The 21,809-nt window shown below is 43.0% G+C and overlaps 1 protein-coding gene across 1 annotated transcript in view; it reads left to right on the top strand.

The window, feature by feature from the left end:
• The window catches only part of LOC124616049 (N-alpha-acetyltransferase 35, NatC auxiliary subunit), a 148,977-nt gene that overhangs the window by 8,938 nt on the left and 118,230 nt on the right, over window positions 1-21,809 (top strand). Inside the window, exon 2 of the mRNA XM_047144282.1 lies at window positions 18,200-18,297. Coding sequence (XP_047000238.1) covers window positions 18,200-18,297 — 98 coding nt within the window. The remainder of the gene's footprint in view (window positions 1-18,199; window positions 18,298-21,809) is intronic.

Genomic DNA, 21,809 nt, shown 5'->3' with positions numbered 1-21,809 from the left:
CAGTGTCAACTGCGGAGAGCACCATTCACCTTGCTCGCATGACTGCAGGATTCTCCAGAAAGAAAGGAAAATCATGGAGTACAAGACCCTGGACTGACTGACCTACACTGAGGCTAAGAGAAAATTTGAACGCCTTCATCCAGTACATATGAAATCGTCTTATGCCGCCCCTACAACAGTTCTAGCCCCGTCCGCTCCGCCAACCACAGTTACCTCTCAGAGCCGGAAGACCACACGTGCCCCCTTGATGGTGGGGGGGGCACTTCCCTCTCTGTTGCTCCTGCACTACCTACTTCATGAGCACCCCCCCCCCCCCCCCCCCCAATTGAGGATACCAGTCCCCCACTTCCGTGCCGGAGAAGTATAAGTCTTCTTCGGCTCCTCTCACTAGGGAGTGGTCCCTTGGGTCACTCCATGTGCTAGTGGGAAAGATGACACCCATCAATGGCTGAAGAGTCCAAAAGCAGGTGGTCGTAGGGGTGTACGCTCATCCTCAGTCCTGGAGACTGAATTACTGAAGTACTCCCAGCCAGGGAAACCCAAGGAGCAGCGAGAGAAATCCAAAAAGAAGATCCCCAAGACCAAGGGAATTGTGGTGGTGCCCACACCAACGTTACCTACAAGCTCTGCGTCTGAGGATGAGGTGGAGATTCTGGAATCTTCTGAGGGCCTGGATTTCACTGGACCCTCAGACACATTGGCTATAGACTGCTCAGGCAATAAGTCAGTGGCAGCAGGTGACCTTGAGACGTAAACTGCCTCATTGAATGTTCCATGCCTCCCAGTCTCACAATGACGTCATCTTCCAGTGGAATTGCGGCAGTTTTTTCCACCCCCTGGCTGAGCTATGCCGACTATTAAGCTTTACACCTGCTTTCTGCATTGCCCTCCAGGAAACCGGGTTCCCGGCAATGTGGACCCTTGCCCTCCACGGCTATAAGGGATATTACGGGAACCGTAGCGACTATAATCGAGTGTCAGGTGGAGTTTGTGTTTATGTCCTAAACTCAATCTGTAGTGAAACTGTGCCCCTTCAAATCCCTCTTGAAGCTGTGGCTGTCAGAATAAGGACGGCGCAGGAAATAACTGTCTCCAGTGTATATCTTCCTCAAGATGGTGCTGTACCACCGAATGTATTAGCTGCATTGATTGGTCAACTCCCTAAATCTTTCCTACTTTTGGGAGATTTTAACACCTATAGCCCCTTGTAGGGTGGCACCGTCCTTACTGGCCGAGGCGGAGATGTCGAAACTTTACTGTATCAGTTCAACCTCTGCTTCTTAAATACTGGGGACACCACACATTTCAGTGTGGCTCATGGTAGTTACTTGGCCATTGATTTGTGAATTTGCAGCCCAAGACTTCTCCCATCTATCCCCTGGAGAGGTTATGACAACCTGTTTGGTAGTGACCACTTCCCCATCTTCCTGTCACTGCCCTGGCGTCAAGCATACAGATGCCTATACAGATGGGGTTTAAACAAGGCGGACTGGGAAACTTTCACCACTGCTGTCACCGTTGAATCTTCCCCCACACGGGAACATCGATGTGATGATCGAGCAGGTGACTACAACTACGTCTTGACCATTGGGTGCCATATGTCACCTTCCCAAATCTGGGCAAGGATCATCGTGTTTTTGGGTACCAGACCCCAACAGCTGTTCACGGTGTTAACATAAATGGCATGTTATCTACCGGCGCAATCGCGATTGCTGAGCACTATGCTCAAGCCTCTGCACTGGAGAATTACCCCCCAGCCTTTCGCACTGTCAAATGGTGGCTGAAAGGGAGAGTCCTCTCGTTCGTTACACGTCACAATGAATCCTATAATGCCTCATTTACAGAGTGAGAGCTCCTCAGTGCCCTCGCACATTGCCCTGATACTGCTCCTGGGCCAGACCAGAACCACAGCCAGATGATTAAACATCACTTATTTGACTACAAGTGACACCACCTCATCATCTTCAACCAGATCTGGTGCTATGGCATCTTTCCGTCGCTGTGGCAGGAGAGCATGATTATTCTGGTGCTCAAACCCAGTAAAAATCCACTTGATGTGGATAATTCTCAGCCCATCAGCCTCACCAACGTTCTTAGTAAGCTGCTGAAACGTATGGTGTTTCAGTGGTTGGGTTGGGTCCTGGAGTTCATGTGACCTACTGGCTCCATATCAGGGTGGCTTCCTCCATGGTCACTCTACCACTGATAATCTTGTGTCCCTCGAGTCTGCCATCCGAACAGTCTTTCCCAGACCCCAACACGTGGTTGCCGTCTTTTTTTATTTATGAAAAGCGTATGAAACAACGTGGCGACATCATATCCATGCCACATTATACGAGTGGGGTCTCCAAGGCCCCCTCCCGATTTTTATCCAAAATTTCCTGTCGCTTCGTACTTTCCATTACCAAGTTGGTGCCTTACATAGCCCCCCATATCCAGGAGAATGGGTTCCTGCAGGGCTCTGCATTGAATGCATCTCTATTTTTAGTGGCCATTAATGGTCTAGCAGCAGCTGTAGGGCTGTCCGTCTCACCTTCTCTGTATGCAGACGACTTATGCATTTCGTACTGCTCCACAAGTACTGGTGTTGCTGAGCGGCACCTATGGGGAGCGATCCGGAACGTGCAGTCATGGGCTCTAGCCCACAGTTTCCAGTTTTCGGCTGCAAAGTCATGTGTTATGTGCTGATGTTGGTGTTGCACCATTCATCCGGAACCAGAACTTTACCTTAATTACAATCCACTCACTGTAGTGGAGACATATTGATTCTTAGGACTGGTTTTCAACACCCTATTGACTTGGCCTCCTTACCTTCATCAGCCAGCGTAAGCGCCGGCAGCACCTCAATGTCCCCTGCAGCCTGGGCAACACAAACTGGAGTGCAGATCACTCTACTCTGCTGCAGCTCTACAGAGCCCTTGTTCAGTCCCACCTGGACTATGGGTTTATGGCGGTGGCACATTCAGCATTGCGTTTACTCGACCTAGTGCACCACTGTGTCGTTCAACTAGTGACAGGAGCTTTCAGGAAGAGTCCGGTGACTAGTGTCCTAGTGGAGGTCGGAGTCCCCCCCTTGGAAGTTAGGTGAGCACAACTGCTGGCCAGTTACGTTGCATACGTTTGTAGTTCTCCTGCGCATCCGAATTACTGTCTCCTTTCAACTCCCCCACCTTTCTTAATCTTGGGTGATTTCAACACCCATAACCCTGTGTGGGTTGGAACTGTGATCACTGTCCGGGGTAAGACCTTGAAACCTTACTGGCACAACTTGACTTTTGCGTCTTGAATACAGATACCCACACGCACTTCACTATGGTGCACGAAACTTCATCTCTGGCATTGGTGACCCATGTCAGAGCTTCCAATTGCAGTTCATGTCCGATCCCTTCTTTCCGAACTGGAGTCCTTGCTTTTACCACCTATACTTGATGTCCATTCACATACACCTCCACAGTGTACATCTAGGCCAGAGCTTCGCCTGGACCTCTCACATGACCCGAAGGACTCAGTTAACCCTCCGGCTCTCCGCTGCCACTTCCTCTCGATTCTTGACATGTACTGAGGCCATGAAGTGGTTTACACCAATGGCTGATAGTCACGTCGGCTTCGTATATGTCCATCGAGGACATATTGAACAGCATTCCTTGCCTGATGGCTGCAGTGTTTTCGCTGCTGAGCTGGTGGCTGTATCTCGTGCTCTTGGGCACATCCGTTCATGCCCTGGGGAGTCGTTTCTTTTGTGTACTGACTGTTTAAGTAGCGTACAAGCTATCAACCAGTACTACCCTCGTCATCCTTTGGTTGCCACCATCCAGGAGACGTTTATGCCCTGGAACGGTCCAATCATTCAGTGGTGTTTGTCTGGACCCTAGGTCACGTCGCAATCCCAGGCAACGAACTTGCCGACAGGCTGGCCAAACAGTCTATGCAGAAACCGCTTATGGAGACCGGCTTCTCTGCAACTGACCTGCGTTCAGTACTACGCCATAAGATTTTTGCGGCTTTGGGAGACAGAATGGCATAACCTCAGTACGCACAAAAAAACTGCATGCCATTAAGGAGACTACGAATGTGTGGAAGACCTCCACGCGGGCCTCTCGCTGGGTGTCTGTGGTTCTCTGTCGGCTCCACATTGGCCACACTTGGGTGACACATGGCTGCCTCCTATTCCGTGATGACCCACCTCATTGCCGGTGTGGCGCTCGGCTGACAGTGGCCCATATCTTGGTGAGCTGTCCTCTTTTGGCTGCCTTGAGACAGATGCTTCCATTACCGGACTAGTTGGCATTAATTTTAGCTGACCATGCCTCATTGACTAAATTAGTTTTACGTTTTATACATGATGGTGGGTTTTATCATTCTATATAAGTTTTCGTGCATGTCTTTTATCCATTTGTGTTCTCCACTCTAATGCTTTTAGGCTGGATGTTTTCATGTGTTGCAGAGTGGCTGGCTTTCCCTTTTTATTCTCATGGTCGGCCAGCCACGATCATCTGCTCTTGTTTTTATCCCCTCTACGTGATTCTTGCTTCTCTCTGTGGTTTTCTTTTCCTGTTTTGTCCATAGTAGTGTTGGTTGTCCTTCTGTTGTTCTTCCGGTTCTTCCATTCTCCTGTTATTGTTCTGTACGTCTCCTTTCTTTTCTTCTTTCCCTTGTGTAATTATTTTACCGGGAACAAGATACCTGTGGCCTTGTAGTTTGGTCCATTGCCCCCTCCTTTAAACCAACCAACCATTGCCTTTAAGTGGCTCTGTGTCCAGGTCCACCATCTAATATAACGACAGAAGTGATAATGCTCGGAATGTATGTTTCAATCATCGAACCACACACCTCTCCTTTGCAGGTTTGGGCTAAGATTGGACATTTCTACAGATACCAGGCGCCTGCAGGTGTACCTGATATCACCTTTAGAAGGCACTGTCTTCACTGACCGAGATGCTGTCACTGAACTTTTTGCTGTGCATTGTACTCGAGCCTCAGCATCTGGGAATTATCGACCTTCTTTTCATGTTCTAAAACAGCGGAAGGAGCGAAAGAAATTATCTTTTACTGCATGCCACATAGGGCCATATAATTCTCCACTCAGTGACTGGGAATTCGTCAGGGTTGTAGCCCACTGCCCTGATACAGCTCCAAGGCTGGACTGCATCCACAACCAAATGATCAGCACCTACTGGTGGATCATCATCATACCCTTTCCACCTTTAACTGCGTCTGGAATAGGGCAAGTTCCCATCGCAATGGCAAGAAAGCATCATTGTCCCAGTGCTGAAACCAGTTAAGCACTCTTTAGTGATGGATAGTTATCACCCAATTAGTCTTGCCATTGTTCTCTGTAAGTTGCTTGACTTCATGGTGAGCCAACGGCTGTGTTGGCTCCTTGAGTCTCAGGGTCTTCTGGCTCCGTCCCAGGGCAGTTTTCGCCAAGGCCATTCCACTACTGTTAATCTGGTTTACCCGTAGTCTGCCACCCAAACAGCTTTGGCCCGATGTCAACACCTTATAGCTGTCTTCTTCAACCTGCAAAAGACTTATGACACCACATCCTTGCTACATTACACTAGTGGGGTCTCTGGGGCCCGCTTCAGATATTTATCCAGAATTTCCTGTCACACCGTTTGTTCCGGGTTTAAGTTGATGCTTCCCACAGCCCCCCCCCCCCCCCCCCCCCCCTCCGGCCACCACACCTATATATAAGAGAATGGTGTCCCATAGGGCTCTGTACTGAAAGTCCCTCTCTTTCTAGTAGGCATCAATGGTCCATCAGCAGCTGTCGGGTGGCTGTAGTGTTTTATCTACAGGGTTGGTAGCCATTTCTCATGTTTTTGAGCATACCCGTCCTTGCTTCAGTGAGACCTTTCTAATTTCCATTGAGTCCTTGAGCGGTTTGCAAGCTCTTGACCAGTGTTACCCTCACCACCCCTATGTCGTGGCTATCTAGGGTTCCCTATATGTCCTTGAATGATGGTGGATGCTCAGTGACCTTCGTATAGATCCCAGGCCATGTTGGGATCCCGGGGAATTAACTTGCTGATAGATTAGCCAGATTGGCTGTCAATAAACCAACTCTTGAAATAGGTATTCTGTAAATAGACCTCCGATTGGTGCTACGCTATCAAGTTTTAGGGATCTGGAATATGGAATGGCCACTTTGACTTCACCAAACTAGCTACAGGTGATAAAGGAGACTACAAATCCGTGGAGGTCCTCTGTGTAGGCCTCTCACAAGGACTGTACTGTCCTTTGCCAGTTCTGCATTGGCTGTACTTCGCTGACTCATGGTCATCTCCTTTGTCGCGAGGACCCACACCACTGTACTGGTTCCCATGTGATGGCGATCCACATTTTGCTGGACTATTCAAACTAGCTACCCTGCAGCGGACTCTTAATCTCTCTGACTCACTCCCCCTGATATTAGGAGACAATGCCTAAGCGGCTGACTTGGTTTTATGTTTTATTTGTGAAGGCGGCTTTTACCACTCTCTTTAAGAGGAAGGGAGGGGGGGAACTTAACAATATCAGCCCATTGAGGGGTTGGCAGAACACTCTGTTGCTCCCTGTGCCCAGACGAGGCTGCAGCTGTCTGGGCTTGTTGGTCCACCCTGGCCCTCATCCTTCCTGCTCTTTTACTCTTCCTCCCAGTCGTTTGCATGATCTGTTTGACTTGTTCATCTTATGTCTGCCTGTGCTTCTCTTGCCCTGTCCATGTTTCCCCTAAGCAGTTTCTGAGTGGAGTACCTCTGGTAGGTGGCAGGGAATGGGGGATGTATGTCTCCTCATTGCATTCTGTTTTCAGGGGCTTCCGCCTGCTCCCTAATGAGGGCGTGTCACCTGCCTTTCTTTCTATATCCCCTTTTTCTTCCTTGTTGTCCCTTATCTAGCCTTCGTTAACCTTTGTTAGACCTTGGGGTTTTCTTTCCCTGGTTTTTGTGTGGTAGGCCATCTATCATGTAAAGTCATGTAATGTACACCTGTGTGTTTGAGGACAAAGTGGCTGATGAACTGGTAGCTTAGTCCCTATAATCAATCAACCAACACCCAAAGTTACACCTACATTTGTCAATGAGTCTCCATACAAGATAATTTGCTGAGTCTTCCCTACCACGCAATCCTCAATCCTGTCACAAATTTCACTTGATACCATACACATTCATACTTTTGAGAGTAAGAGGTGTGTTACTGAGTAAAATGCTTGGCTTTCAGTATGTCATGTAAGAAAAATGAGAGTTGAGTTTCACATGATCTATGTTTTTGAAATACGTTCTGGGTTGACATGGAGGAGGTCATTCTGTTTGAGGTCCTCATTATGTTTGATCTCAGTATATGTTCTAAGATTGATCTCAGTTTATGTTTAAGATCTACACAAATGGATGTCAAGAATAGTGGTGAGTCACTTCTTCCAGATGAGTGTGACCTGTGCTTTATCCAGCTATTGAGCAGCATTTTTTTGTTTGAGGGATCTGTGATAGATTATAGTTAGTAGAGGGGCACACTCAGCCACAAATTGGGTATAGAGTCCGTCAGTAATTCCATCTAGCTAGGGGCTTTGTTCAGTTTTAATGATTATAGCTATTTCTCAATGCCACTGACACTGACATCTGTTTCTTGCCTTTTCAGTGATCCTAGAATTAAATTGGGGAAACACTCCAGGGTTTTCCTTTGGAATGGAACATTTGAAAACAGAGTTAAGCATTTCTGCTTTTGCTTTGCTGCTCTCAGTTTCTGTTTCCTGTGTGAGTGGTTGGACACTAACTTCAGTACCACTAACAACCTTTACATATGACCGGAATTTCTGTGGGTTTCGTGAAAGATCTTTTGATAATATTCTGCTGTAGTAGTCATTGAAGGTTTCACACATTGCTATCTTGACAGCGAGGCGTGTTTCATTCAATGTATCTTTACCTATAGCGCTAGGCTTTGTTTTGTACCTATTATAGGATGTGGAGCAATGTTCAGTACGAGTTGTTGGTTTTGATCAGACACACAGGAAACATGCAACAAATGCTACAAACACTATTGATGACTATAATGTGATGTTATTGACCTTTTTTTAAAAAATAAAAGGGCTGAGATACAGATCAGCCTTTCACCGCAACCAGGTTTCTTTACTATCACTTTGCCAATGCACGGCCAAACTTTTACCTTCGAACCTAAAGTACACCTCAGGCTAAGCTACAGATCAGTTTCTCACCATATATTTTTTTTCCTCTTTTTTTCCCCTTTCAAATTCATTTTCTTCACCAATGAATAACAAAACCTAAGATGACATGCAGCCATTAACATCACGTCACTGGCCAAGGTCAACGACTCATCTCAAACATTCCTGTTGGGCCCATGTTATGCAGTAATCTCTGTTTCCTTAGAAGTTTCTTTACAGCATGACCCTTGACAGTCCCTCCTGTCATGAACTATTCTAATGGGTTCGTAGCTGTCCAGTACACGACAACATCAGGGACAGCATTTAGGAATAAGGAAAAAATCAAGAAGTTAATTAAGAAAAAGCCTCGTAACCATGAGTTGTGTGTGTATTCTGTCTGAAAATACTGGAGGATTTGAAACCACCTTGATACTCATACATGTTCTGCCTACACAGATCAGTATTTTATATTAACACTGATTTCAGATTCTACATTCCTACATATTACTTTGCCTGATTATTGATAAAGATTAATATCTGCACTATGTATAGGCTAAAAATGGATACAAATAAACAGAGCAATGGTAGTTTCAGAAAATTCACCCAGAAAAAGTGATTTTTAAGTAAAGAATAGCAAGGAGGGAAGGACTCAAAATCACCAACCAGTCAGCCAAAGTTTGGTTTTCATGGATTTCAAAATTGCTTGAGTAGTGGGATAATCACATTGACTATGTGAAGTCCAATGTCTTTCACCAAAAGTGCTTCACCGCCTACTTACCCTCCTAGTTGTAATATTTGGTTGAGGTTGTGTGTTCCTGGAAATTTTGTATTTGTGTGTTAGGAATATTTTCTCTCCCCAACCAGACAGTCCAATTTAGACTAAACTCTGGATCAGGCCCAGTGGCAGTCACAGAGGTCCCTCTCCACTACTCGGAGATTGGTGAGTAAGTGATTACCTTCTTGTTACATAGATACATGTATGTCATATCAGACTTTCCTTCCATAAATATAGAGAAGCTGGTGTATAAACCTCCTTATTCAGATAAATGGAGGATGGACCACCTCAGTGCTTTCCTATGTCCATTTAAGTGACTTCTTTTTGTCTTGTACAAGACTAATAGAAGCTGTCATATTGGCTTGAGCGAAGCTAGGTCAAAAGTTTTTGCATTGTGTGTAGGGTGGGCTGTGTGCTATGCTTTTCTTTCTTCAGTGAGACAAGGAATGCAAGAATAAATGGAATAACAGTCTAAGCTATTCAATGTTTGGCAACTGCTAGATTACAGAATCCACTACCATAAATCATCTTGTCCACCACTGTAAAGTTTGTTCTAATTCTATACTTTAAGCATAGGCAACATGTTCACCAAGAGGGCGGTGTCACTTGTGTTTCATCTCAGGCAGCTAACTCGTGAATGTATATGGATTAGCTGAAACGAATTTTTGATGTGAATTGAGATCAATACAAGGAAAGATGATGATCATGATTAGTCAGCTCTACTGCTCCATATTAAATGAACGTGAGCACAGAAGGAAAGTCAAATAGACACCATATCTACCAATGATTAGGCCATATTACTATTTTACCAGCACTTTACTGTCCCATACCCCTACGCAGCTTCCCCTCCCTCTCCCTGCCCCAGCCGTCTCCTTACCACCACCCTGTTGCCTCTTCCATCAATTTGCCGCTGCTGCTGCTCGTATTGTGGGTTCAGCTGCCAGAGACTGTGGTCATGGGTGGGTGAGTTGCATTTGCACAGGCATGAACGTGTGTGTGTGTGTGTGTGTGTGTGTGTGTGTGTATTTGACGAAGGCCTTGTTGGCCAAAAGCTTATTTAGTGACAGTCTTTTTGTTGTGTGTGTGTGTATTTGACGAAGGCCTTGTTGGCCAAAAGCTTATTTAGTGACAGTCTTTTTGTTGTGCCTATCTGCAACTCACCATCTTAAATAATATTATGCCTCCAAAGTACTATCATATGTGTTTTTTATATCAGATAAGTCTCCCACAAGATGGCTTTTTTTTAAAAGGAAGCTAACTACCTTAATAAACTACAGAATCCATACAGTATGATAGTTAATGATTCATTTGAAGCCATGCTTCTAGGGAATGTACTATATTCTTTTGGTTGCAGCAAGAATATTAAGATGGTTTCCTGTGGAGTGTTGGAATTATAGCAGTCAGTCCATTTTCTCTTAGTATTAGTAATTTCTTCACCCAAGGACCATTTTGCAGTGGTATAAGATTTGTCAGCTTAAGGTTAGGAAAGCATCAGATACACAGACATATGATGGTACACACATTTAATGAAGATAGGACAAGTCAGGTACTAACAAACATACTAACTCATTGAAGTACACCTAATTCACCGTTCTGTATTTTGTAGACTTGGAACTGGTTAACTTAATAACATAAAAAGTAATTTTACTCAGTTTATTTAGTCCCTCCATGCCTTTAAAAAAAAGAGTAAGATTTCTTTTTGTTAGCAAACTGAGGTGTTTCGCATCTACTCCGAGATGAAGATTTTGCCCCAGAAGATGAAATTGTGGTAAGCTACATCAAACTGGTCAAAAGATTGGTTTAAAACACACACACACACACACACACACACACACACACACACACAACAATCCAAATCTTAGTTGTCCCAGGTGAGGTATCATAAGCCAATGAAAGAGCTGATTCCAATTGCCACATCTGTTTTGTCGCACCTGTTTTGTTTGCTATTACACTTGGTGTCTTTCTTCTCGCAGCTTCATAACACAGTGAGCTGATGTATTCATCCTCTCCCAGAAATTGTCTATTGATATCAGTACTTTGTCTGAGGAAGTGGAGTGGTTTATAGGTACAGGAATTTATTACATGACATGCTTTTGCTCCTTTGAACATCTGCTTGGATTTATCTCCAGCTATCTGAAGTGCTGTTATATCCCTTACAGATGAACTACTACTGAGTCTTTGCAGTGCTGCCTTCCTGTTCCTCCATACACATGCCAGTTACTGTTCCACATGTCTCTGTCTCTCTCTCTCTCTCTCTCTCTCTCTCTCTGTCTCTCTCTCTCTCTCTCTCTCTCTCTCTCTCTCTCTCTCTCTCTAACTCTGTATCAGTCTCTGTCTCTTTCTCTCTCTTTCTCTTTCTTAGATCCTGCCCTAGTTGCACGCTATGGAAACTACTCCAAGTTGCTGAGAAAAGTTATTAAAAAATCAAGGAACATACACATTGTGTGAGAAATCAATACTCTGACAACAAGCTTAATAGTGAAGTCTGAAACTTTCTGGCAGATTGAAACTGTGTGTTGGACCGAGACTCGAACTCGGGACCTTTGACTTTCGTGGGCAAGTGCTGTACCATCTGAGCTACCCATCCTCACAGCTTTACTACAGGTATTCTTCCAGAGAGATTGAAATATGCCAGTGTCAGAACTTGCTGTAAGAAAGGTGAAAGGAGAGGTTTTAAAACTACTGGTCCGTTTGACTACTGGCACTATTTTCCAAAATTTCTGGGTTCGTCATCTATTCCAAAACAACATCCCACCTAAGCAACATTTATATTCTCAGTAAATCATAGTTTGGATTTTAGAAGAGTTGTTCGACTGAGAATGCCATTTATACATTCTCTCACCAAATTTTGCAAGCACTGAATAATAAAATAGCACCCATTGGTATTTTTTGTTCCTACACTATGTAATCAAAAGTATCTGGACACCCCAAAAACATGCGTTTTTCATATTAGGTGCATTGTGCTGCCACCTACTGCCAGGTACTCCATATCGGCGACATCAGTAGTCATTAGACATCATGAGAGAGCAGAATGGGGCAGTCCGGGAACTCACTTCGAACGTGATCAGGCAATTGGGTGTCACTTGTGTCATACATCACTATGTGGGATTTCCACACTCCTAAACATCCCTAGGTCCACAGTTTCCGATTTAATAGTGAAGTGGAAATGTGAAGGGACACGTAAAGCACAAAAGTGTACAGGCCGACCTTGTCTGTTGACTGACAGAGACTGTCGACAGTTGAAGAAGGTCATAATGTGTAATAGGTAGACATCTATTCAGACCATCACACAGGAATTCCAAACTGCATCAGGATGCACTGCAATTACTACGACAGTTAGGCGGGAGGTGAGAAAACTTTGATTTCATGGTCAAGCGGCTGCTCATAAGCCACACATCATGCCGGTAAATGCCAAACGATGCCTCGTTTGGTGTAAGAAGCATAACCATTCGATGATTGAACAGTGGAAAAACATTGTGTGGAGTGACGAATCGTGGTACACAATGTGATGAGCTGATGATAGGGTGTGGGTATGGCGAATGCCTGGTGAACGTCATGTGCCAGCATTTGTAGTGTCAACATTTGGAGGATGTGGTGTTGTGGTGTGGTCACGTTTTTCATGGATGGGGCTTTCACCCATCGTTGTTTTGCATGGCACTATCACAGCACAAGCCTACATTGATGTTAAAGCACCTTCTTGCTTCCCATTGTTGAAGAGCAATTCGGGGATGGTGATTGCATCTTTCAACATGATCGAGCACCTGTTCATTATGCACGGTCTGTGGTGGAGTGGCTACACGACAATAACATCCCTGTAATGGACTGGACTGCACAGAGTCCTGACCTAAATCCTATAGAACACCTTTGGGATGTTTTGGAATGCCAACTTCGTGCCAGGCCTCATCGACTGATATCGATACCTCTCCTCAGTGCAGCACTCCATGGCGAATGGGCTGCCATTCCGCAATAAACCTTCCTGCACTTGATTGAATGTGTGCCTGCGAGAGTGGAAGCTGTCATCAAGGCTAAGGGTGGGCCAGCGCCATATTGAATTTCAGCATTACCGATGGAGGGGTGCCACGAACCTGTAAGTCATTTTCAGCTAGGTGTCCGGATACTTTTAATAACATAGTGTATATAGCTCGTTTGACTATGTGAATCACAATATTCTCCTGGATAAACTGAGAATGTATGGAATTGATATTGTAACAAAGCAAGGGATAGTGTAATACCTAACTAAAAGAATGGAAAAAGTTGTACTTAATAATTCAGTCATTTAAGCAGGGGAGATTTTTCACCTGGGGAGAAATCACTTAAGGGCTTCCACAAGGCCCTGTCTTAGGTCCACTATGTTTCTCATATACAGAGTGATTCACGAAGATATGCAAATATTTTAATATGTTATTCTACAAGTAAAACTAAAGAAAAAAGTTCATATAAATGTAGGTCTGCAATTGTTTAATTATGGCTAGTAAGAGATTTTGCCTGGATTTGTAGCAACTTCGCTAATATGAAGCCATTGGAGGTTAAAGGAGAACATGATTTCCATTTATTTTGTTGTTGATGATCTGGTGAATCTAATAAAACATGTCCCAGATGTGTATCTGCAGTAGTTTTCTAGAACATCCAGAGAAGCAAAGACAAAATTAAGAACAACTCTGTGAAACTGAAATGAGCAACAAAATATGTTCATAGACGTGCAGCTAAATGCATTGAACTCGGTGCGGACATTTTTGAACATTTATTGTGATTGTATTGTAAAATTGTATGTACACTGTACAACTTCCTTAACACAGAGCTTTGTTTTTTCTGATTTAACGTGAATTCACATGTACTATGGTATTAATAAAAGCAGATTATCTGATACATTCATACAGTTTCAGTTGATGTTATTACCATCATTTTTCCAAAATTAAAATCTCTACAACTTCTGTTGAAAACATCGTGCAATTGTCTGGACTTTAAAAAACAAATTGGGTCAAGTAGTTAATAAATTAAAAATTTTATGAAATTACTTCTTTGCTTCTCTGGATGTTCTGGAAAACTACTGCAGATGCACGTCTGGGACATCTTTTGTTAGATTCGCCAGACCAATAACAACAAAATAAATAGAAATCATTCTTTACTTTAACCTCATACAGTTTCTCGATGGCTTCACATTAGCAAAGTTGCTAAATTTCAGGCAAAATTTTTCATTAGCTGTAACTAAACATTTGTGGACCTATGTTTATATGAACTTTTTTCTTTAGTTTCACTTGCAGAATAATATATTAAAATATTTGCATATCTTTGTGAATTACCCTGTATGTAAACGATCTTCCATCTAACATACAAGCAGAATTTGTTCTTTTTGTGGATGACCTTAGTATTGTTATCAATCCTAGCAAGACAAGAAATGATAAATAATGCCCTTAAAAGTATTATTGAGCCATTTTCTGTGAATGGTATCAAAAAGACAACTTATTCATTTCTGCATATTTAGAGGTACTACATCAATGATAAGCATAACACATGATGAGGAAATAGTAGCTAAGGTGGAAGTGTCAAAAATTTTAGGTGTTCACATTGATGAGAATTTGAACAGGAAAAAAACACATTTTCAAACTCCTAAAACAACCTGGTTCAACCACATTTGCACTTCAAATCATTGCAAATCTTGAGGATAGACAAATCAGTAACTTGACTTAATTTACATATTTTCATTTAATAATGTCATGGAATAATGTTCTGGTGTAACTCAGCTTTAAGAAGGAAAGTGAGCATTGATCAAAAACATGCTGTAAGAATATCATGTGGTGCTCACCCACAATCATCAGGTAGACATACACTCCTGGAAATTGAAATAAGAACACCGTGAATTCATTGTCCCAGGAAGGGGAAACTTTATTGACACATTCCTGGGGTCAGATACATCACATGATCACACTGACAGAACCACAGGCACATAGACACAGGCAACAGAGCATGCACAATGTCGGCACTAGTACAGTGTATATCCACCTTTCGCAGCAATGCAGGCTGCTATTCTCCCATGGAGACGATCGTAGAGATGCTGGATGTAGTCCTGTGGAACGGCTTGCCATGCCATTTCCACCTGGCGCCTCAGTTGGACCAGCGTTCGTGCTGGACGTGCAGACCGCGTGAGACGACGCTTCATCCAGTCCCAAACATGCTCAATGGGGGACAGATCCGGAGATCTTGCTGGCCAGAGTAGTTGACTTACACCTTCTAGAGCACGTTGGGTGGCACGGGATACATGTGGACGTGCATTGTCCTGTTGGAACAGCAAGTTCCCTTGCCGGTCTAGGAATGGTAGAACGATGGGTTCGATGACGGTTTGGATGTACCGTGCACTATTCAGTGTCCCCTCGACGATCACCAGTGGTGTACGGCCAGTGTAGGAGATCGCTCCCCACACCATGATGCCGGGTGTTGGCCCTGTGTGCCTCGGTCGTATGCAGTCCTGATTGTGGCGCTCACCTGCATGGCGCCAAACACGAATACAACCATCATTGGCACCTAGGCAGAAGCGACTCTCATCGCTGAAGACGACACGTCTCCATTCGTCCCTCCATTCACGCCTGTCGCGACACCACTGGAGGCGGGCTGCACGATGTTGGGGCGTGAGCGGAAGACGGCCTAACGGTGTGCGGGACCGTAGCCCAGCTTCATGGAGACGGTTGCGAATGGTCCTCGCCGATACCCCAGGAGCAACAGAGTCCCTAATTTGCTGGGAAGTGGCGGTGCGGTCCCCTACGGCACTGCGTAGGATCCTACGGTCTTGGCGTGCATCCGTGCGTCGCTGCGGTCCGGTCCCAGGTCGATGGGCACGTGCACCTTCCGCCGACCACTGGCGACAACATCGATGTACTGTGGAGACCTCACGCCCCACGTGTTGAGCAATTCGGCGGTACGTCCACCCGGCCTCCCGCATGCCCACTATACGCCCTCGCTCAAAGTCCGTCAACTGCACATACGGTTCACGTCCACGCTGTCGCGGCATGCTACCAGTGTTAAAGACTGCTATGGAGCTCCGTATGCCACGGCAAACTGGCTGACACTGACGGCGGCGGTGCACAAATGCTGCGCAGCTAGCGCCATTTGACAGCCAACACCGCGGCTCCTGGTGTGTCCGCTGTGCCGTGCGTGTGATCATTGCTTGTACAGCCCTCTCGCAGTGTCCGGAGCAAGTATGGTGGGTCTGACACACCGGTGTCAATGTGTTCTTTTTTCCATTTCCAGGAGTGTATTTTTAAGAAGTAAGTATTCCAAAATTGTTGATTGCTTACCCAGTGATGTAAAATGACTGACAGATACCAAAGTTTAATTTGAAAAGAAACTGACAACAGTTTCTCCTGACAACTCCTTCTATAATGTAGAAGAATTTCTAATTTTGTAATGTGTAGGAATTATTAACTAAAAAAAGAAAATTATATATTTTAATGTGTAATGTGAATGTAAAATGACTCATTCCACACCATTAAGATTAATTGTGCAAATGATCCACAGAACATGGGACTAACCCAGTCACTCACTCACTCACTGCTAAGTGTATTGAGATATGGAGGTAGTCACTGGACTGAAAATTACTTACCACTTCCCATGGGCAGGTGAACATATTGCAAGGTTTGTGCCAGAGATGGATCCCAATTTGTCCCTGAATTGTGCAGTATTATCCATATTTAGGAGATACAAGAAGTTGAATAGAAGCTGGTGCTCTAAAATTTGGCTCTAGGGGCAGATGTTAGAGGAAACCCAAAGCACATTGTGTGCATTAATTTCTTTGGGAAACTGTTAATGTATTCATGAGGAGCTATTGTTATAGCTGGAACATAAACCGATACAGCTATAACGTGTTGTCAAATATTTAACATGATAGATGAGAAGTCATAAAAGTCATTCACAAACATAGCAACTCCAGTCTCCGACCTTTCACTACTGAAATCAGCCTTCCTATAAAGCTTATATACCTTAACAAAGGGGAGTCATAGGACTTGAATTGTCTCTCTTCTATATAAACCATCTAACTATTCATATTCCACTGAAGTACAAAGAACTGTCTTCCTTAATCACTTTCTCCCTTTGTGGAAGAGGTGGTTCTGACAGAGCTCAGGCAGAACTAGGAAAAATAGATGGTTTTGTTACATAGTGCTTCTATCTCCACACCTCCATCATTTATATCAAAGGCTGTGGAAGTTTTTTAATCATGTAGCTTTTATTCTGGTGTGTGTGTGTGCGTGTGTGTTTTTATCGTGCATGGAGCCGCCTCCTTCTGTTATGATTGAGGGAATGCTAGAGCTATAACTGGGAAGACTGTATGTGTTCAGTGACTGATGGATCTGTTTTGTTGTCTGCATCAGTGTAAATTTATCTGTGAATATACTTTTACAGATGCAGCCTTACATTGCATTTGCATATGCAGGTGTTGGTGTGATAATCTGCTGTTTCTGTTAGCATTGAGGTACTAGTCCTCAAATTTGGTTTTATGAGTGGGAATTCAAATGACATCTTATCTAGGAGGCTGTGTTGCACTAGATTCCATCATGAGATGTCAGCTGTCGGAGGCTCGAGTGAGACTGTAAGGGGAAAGTGCTGTGTGCACATACATGACATAGTTAACAAAGTCCTTGCTAGGCAAAATCAGCTCACATACTCTTATATGAAGGTGTGGTGGAGAAATCTGACCTATTTGTCCCTCCCAAACACACAAGTTTTTATATTTTGCCCCCTAACAGAATCATACTCGTATTTAATTGCACTCCATCATACATAACACCACGACTCCATCAATATTAACTTCCAAATGATGCAAGAGAATCCAGTGGAATGATCCCACCCTCTGACAGCATTAGAACAGCTAGCTTTGGCCAAGCTTATCATCCTTTTCTAATGAATGGAACATCATCAACAGTTTTAGTTGCCCTCACTCCACGTAAGATTGTGGAGTGGTTTTAAGTTTAATGCAAAACATTAGTATTGCTGATTAGGAATATTAAGCCACAGTCTCTCTTCCTCTTGCCAATCAAATACAGGCAAGGAAAATTTGCTTACCACCATAATTTGAACCAGCTATATCAAAGTGGCGGCACATAAGTAGGTACATTTACTCACATGGCTCATGGAAATTGGTACAGATGGAGTAAAATGACCCTTTAGAATTTAATTTAACCATTCCCAACACTTAGACCAAGTATTGTGGCATCAGAGTACCAGGTGACTTGCGTAATGTATCTCCAACTTATATGCAAATCTTTTTAAATCTTATGTTACTTAATTTTATGTTACAGCTTTGGAGTTGGCACAGAACCGATTCCTAGCCATCCTTTGCCATTTATTCACTACAACTGGGTAGATGTTACTGAGGAATTCTTCAAAGCTGTTAAAGGTAAGGGCAAATGACTCAGTCAGTTTTGCAAGTTCTGTTTACTTCTGCCATTATCAGTTATTTTACTGCCAAAATGATAAAACTTGTCCCTACTTTTTCTGTCCACTTTCATAACTTGAACCCCTCAGCATTTACTTTGACCTCACTCCATTACACTTGTTTTACTTTGGTTGGTATTCATTTTGTAACTACTTTTGAGGATACTATCCACTCTGGTGTGCTGATTTTTCAAGCCACCTGCTGTCTCGCAGGATTACAATGTCAGTGCCTTTCCGTAATGTGTTTTTTTTTCTTTTTCTTTTTTTTCCCTCCCTAAACTGTAATTCTATTTCTAATTTAATCTCAGTGTCCTTCACTGTGCCCTCTATGTACGGATTGAATAACAAGGGGTATAGGTGGCAATCCTGTCCCACTCTCTTTTCAGTTACTGCCTCCATTTCATGTTCTTTGAGTCTTGTATATGTGTGCAACTTCTGTCCAACTTATAGGTAACCTTCCACTCATTGTATTACATCTTTGATAACCTCATAATCTGAAATACTGCTTCACGTGTTCCTGTGTTTCCCCAGAGTCCAAACTGAATGTCACCTTGGTTGGCTTCTACCAATTGTTTCATTATTCAGTAAAAAAAAATCATGTTACTATTTTTGCAAGCATGACTTGTTGAATTAATGGTATGGTAATCCTCATACCTGTCAGCACCTGGCTGTAGACTATGTGACCAAAACTGCACTAACTTCACCTTGCGTATTGCTGTCAGTGGCACCACTTATCAGTATATGTGGGTTATAATAACATAATTTATGACAGTCAATTGAGCATGGAAATGGGTAATTTTGTCAGTTCACTTTTAACCTGTTTCGCTGCTTAGCTTTGGCTCCAACAGTTGTGCATTTCTATACTGATTAGAATCATCGTGCCCTGTTAACATTCAGCATTCATTTTGCATTTCAGTATTGTAATAGCCTTACCACTATTAAGGCCACCATTTATCCTGGCTTTAAACATTCTGTTCTGTAAAGGAAACATGCTATGCAAGTTGTAATTTTGTGATTTTTTTTTCTTTAAATAACGTGTTTTCTGTAGGATCCTGCACACTCCTCTAATATAGGGTGCCTAGGAAGCTGTTTTCTCAGATATCTAGACAATATTCAAGCAAATGTAATTAATGGAGTTTATTACAATAAATTGAATTGGCAGTACTTAACTTTGCCTTCTTACAGTGATGAGTCCCAAGCAAATGGTGACATGCGAATAATCAATGTCCTTTGATACATACAATTTCCATGCAAGCAAAACATAAGTCACTACTGAAGAGTTAGGATGACGATTTGTCTTCAAGTGCGGCTCTCCTAGTGTGTGTCTTCTAGTGTGACTCTTCTAGTGTGGTCGAGGCTAGCTGGAGTGAGACTTATATTCTCTTCCTATAGGTGCCACTCCTGTCGTGGTGCAGTCCTAGTCAGTGTTCTGTTGGCTGATGTCATCTTGCAGCCTTCTCTGCAGTTATGTTCCGGGCCGATGTGCTGGTGCTTGATGTTACGCCGGAACATTTTCAATGAAACTAGTCATATTGTTTCAAACAAGTAGCAGATATCTGAATCATGAATAATAAATTTTAATCCAAAACATTTTAAATACATTGCCTAATAGAAGACAATAAACAGTTTGAAACAGATAGATTTTTCCTTTTTTATTTCTAACTAGTAGTGGGTGCAGGAAGATGGGTCTTACCAATTTGGCTCAAACTACATAAGTAGGAGCAGGTAGAGGACCCTTTAAAGTTCCTAGAATAGACCTGTCAAGACGTGGCTCACAAGACCTTCGCCTTCAGCAAGTACTTCATCCTCGAGCTCTACTTGAACAGTGCCATCATGGCCTGACAACATAAACTTCATAAGACATAAACTACTAAAACTTTCATTTTTCTTGGTTATTTATCTCAAACACTTGTACTTCTATTAATGAGATATTTTAATATTTAGGTCAGTTTTCTTGAACTTAGGCTTGAGCTCTGCAATGTCAGTTACATTGTGGATTGTAGTGGAACGAAGATTATGTTCCACCAAATCAGTGGTCACTGCATAACACAGAGCAGATTCAATGTACTTCATTGAAGAAAATGTATTCACAAATGTATGCTGAATCAAAAAAAGGTTTTATTTTAATGGCTAAGTTTTCAGGTTTTGGTTAGTGATCTTGTGGCATTACTTCAAAAATTGCAGCATCTCTTTCTGTTTTTGATAGCATGAATGGATCATTTTGTAAACTGAACACTTCTCCTTGAAGATCAGTTTCAACACTGCCGAGACAGACGTCCAGTAGTTTATTAAAGAAAGTGGTATCTGGTTCTAGAGACTTACAATCTTTAACACAACTATGAAACTGATTACAGACTTCATTAGTATTGGATTTAAACCTTGAAAAAATGTACTAACTTGTATTTCTGTTTCAGTTTGCAGCAACTAGGGAAATGACATTCGATCATTAATAAAAAATGCAATAAATTGTTTAGTTTTTTTTTTTCATGCTATATCCCCTATGGAGATTTCGGCTTATGGCAGTGCTATATGACACAGTATCTTTTTTTTAAATGTTCAGTGCCATTGTCACAACCAAATACTTTGGCCATTTCTGTTGGACATTCTTTCACTAGTACGCCATCACTGAAGCATTTCTGTGCTTTTTCTAATTTTAAGCATACCACATATGACACAGTTAAACTTGTGTATAATACATGGTGATTCAGGCATCCCTTGTACCCTTCCCCCCCCCCCCCCCTCCCCCCCCCCCCCCCACTTATCTGCTAAAGCACATTGTTCGTCATAGGAGTGACACCCGTGCGATGCACATGGAGTAAAAGTTTGATCCAAATTACTACCTTTGCTTTATTTTAAGCATTTTTTGTGTGTCAGACATTGGGGTCTTCCATCAAATTTGTGTACAAAAATTTACTTAATCTCCCACTCATTGAAAACACTGTTTTCAGTATTCTTTTTTTTTTGTCCCCCGACATTCTTAAGAATCGTTCTAGAAAAATAATGATAGCACCAACCAAAATGAAAACTAGAATAATAATCACAGTAATAACCAAAATGACAATCTGACCAATAGCACAATAATAAGGAGAAAAAATCTGAACAAAACACCAAGTCCAAGAGGAGTAGCAAAACAGTTATGCCTCTTCGAAGTTGGAAAGCCAGTGAAGGTGCAAAAGCCTATACATTGAGGAAACAGTTCAAGAGAAGCTGTCCCACTCAATTGCAGTTAAACAAGCAAACCATAGGCTGCGGCAAGGCCGTGGATATGCCACGTGACTAGAGATGAAGAGGGAGTGCTCAATAGAGGGTGTGTCTTGTGAGCCACGGTTTTCCAGGCCTGCCCTATCAATTTTTATGCATACCAAGCATATAAAATCACTAGGGTGAAAATAGGAGCACTGGTTTGATGCAGTGCAATAGAATGTATTGTAATGTAATCTTCTCTTGACAATAGTTGTTGTTGTTGTAGCAGCA

This window comes from Schistocerca americana, chromosome 5, assembly GCF_021461395.2.
Source record: "Schistocerca americana isolate TAMUIC-IGC-003095 chromosome 5, iqSchAmer2.1, whole genome shotgun sequence".
Classification (NCBI taxonomy): domain Eukaryota; kingdom Metazoa; phylum Arthropoda; class Insecta; order Orthoptera; family Acrididae; genus Schistocerca; species Schistocerca americana.
The sequence above is the reverse complement of the archived record's forward strand: the minus strand, read 5'-3'. Positions and strand labels throughout refer to the sequence as shown.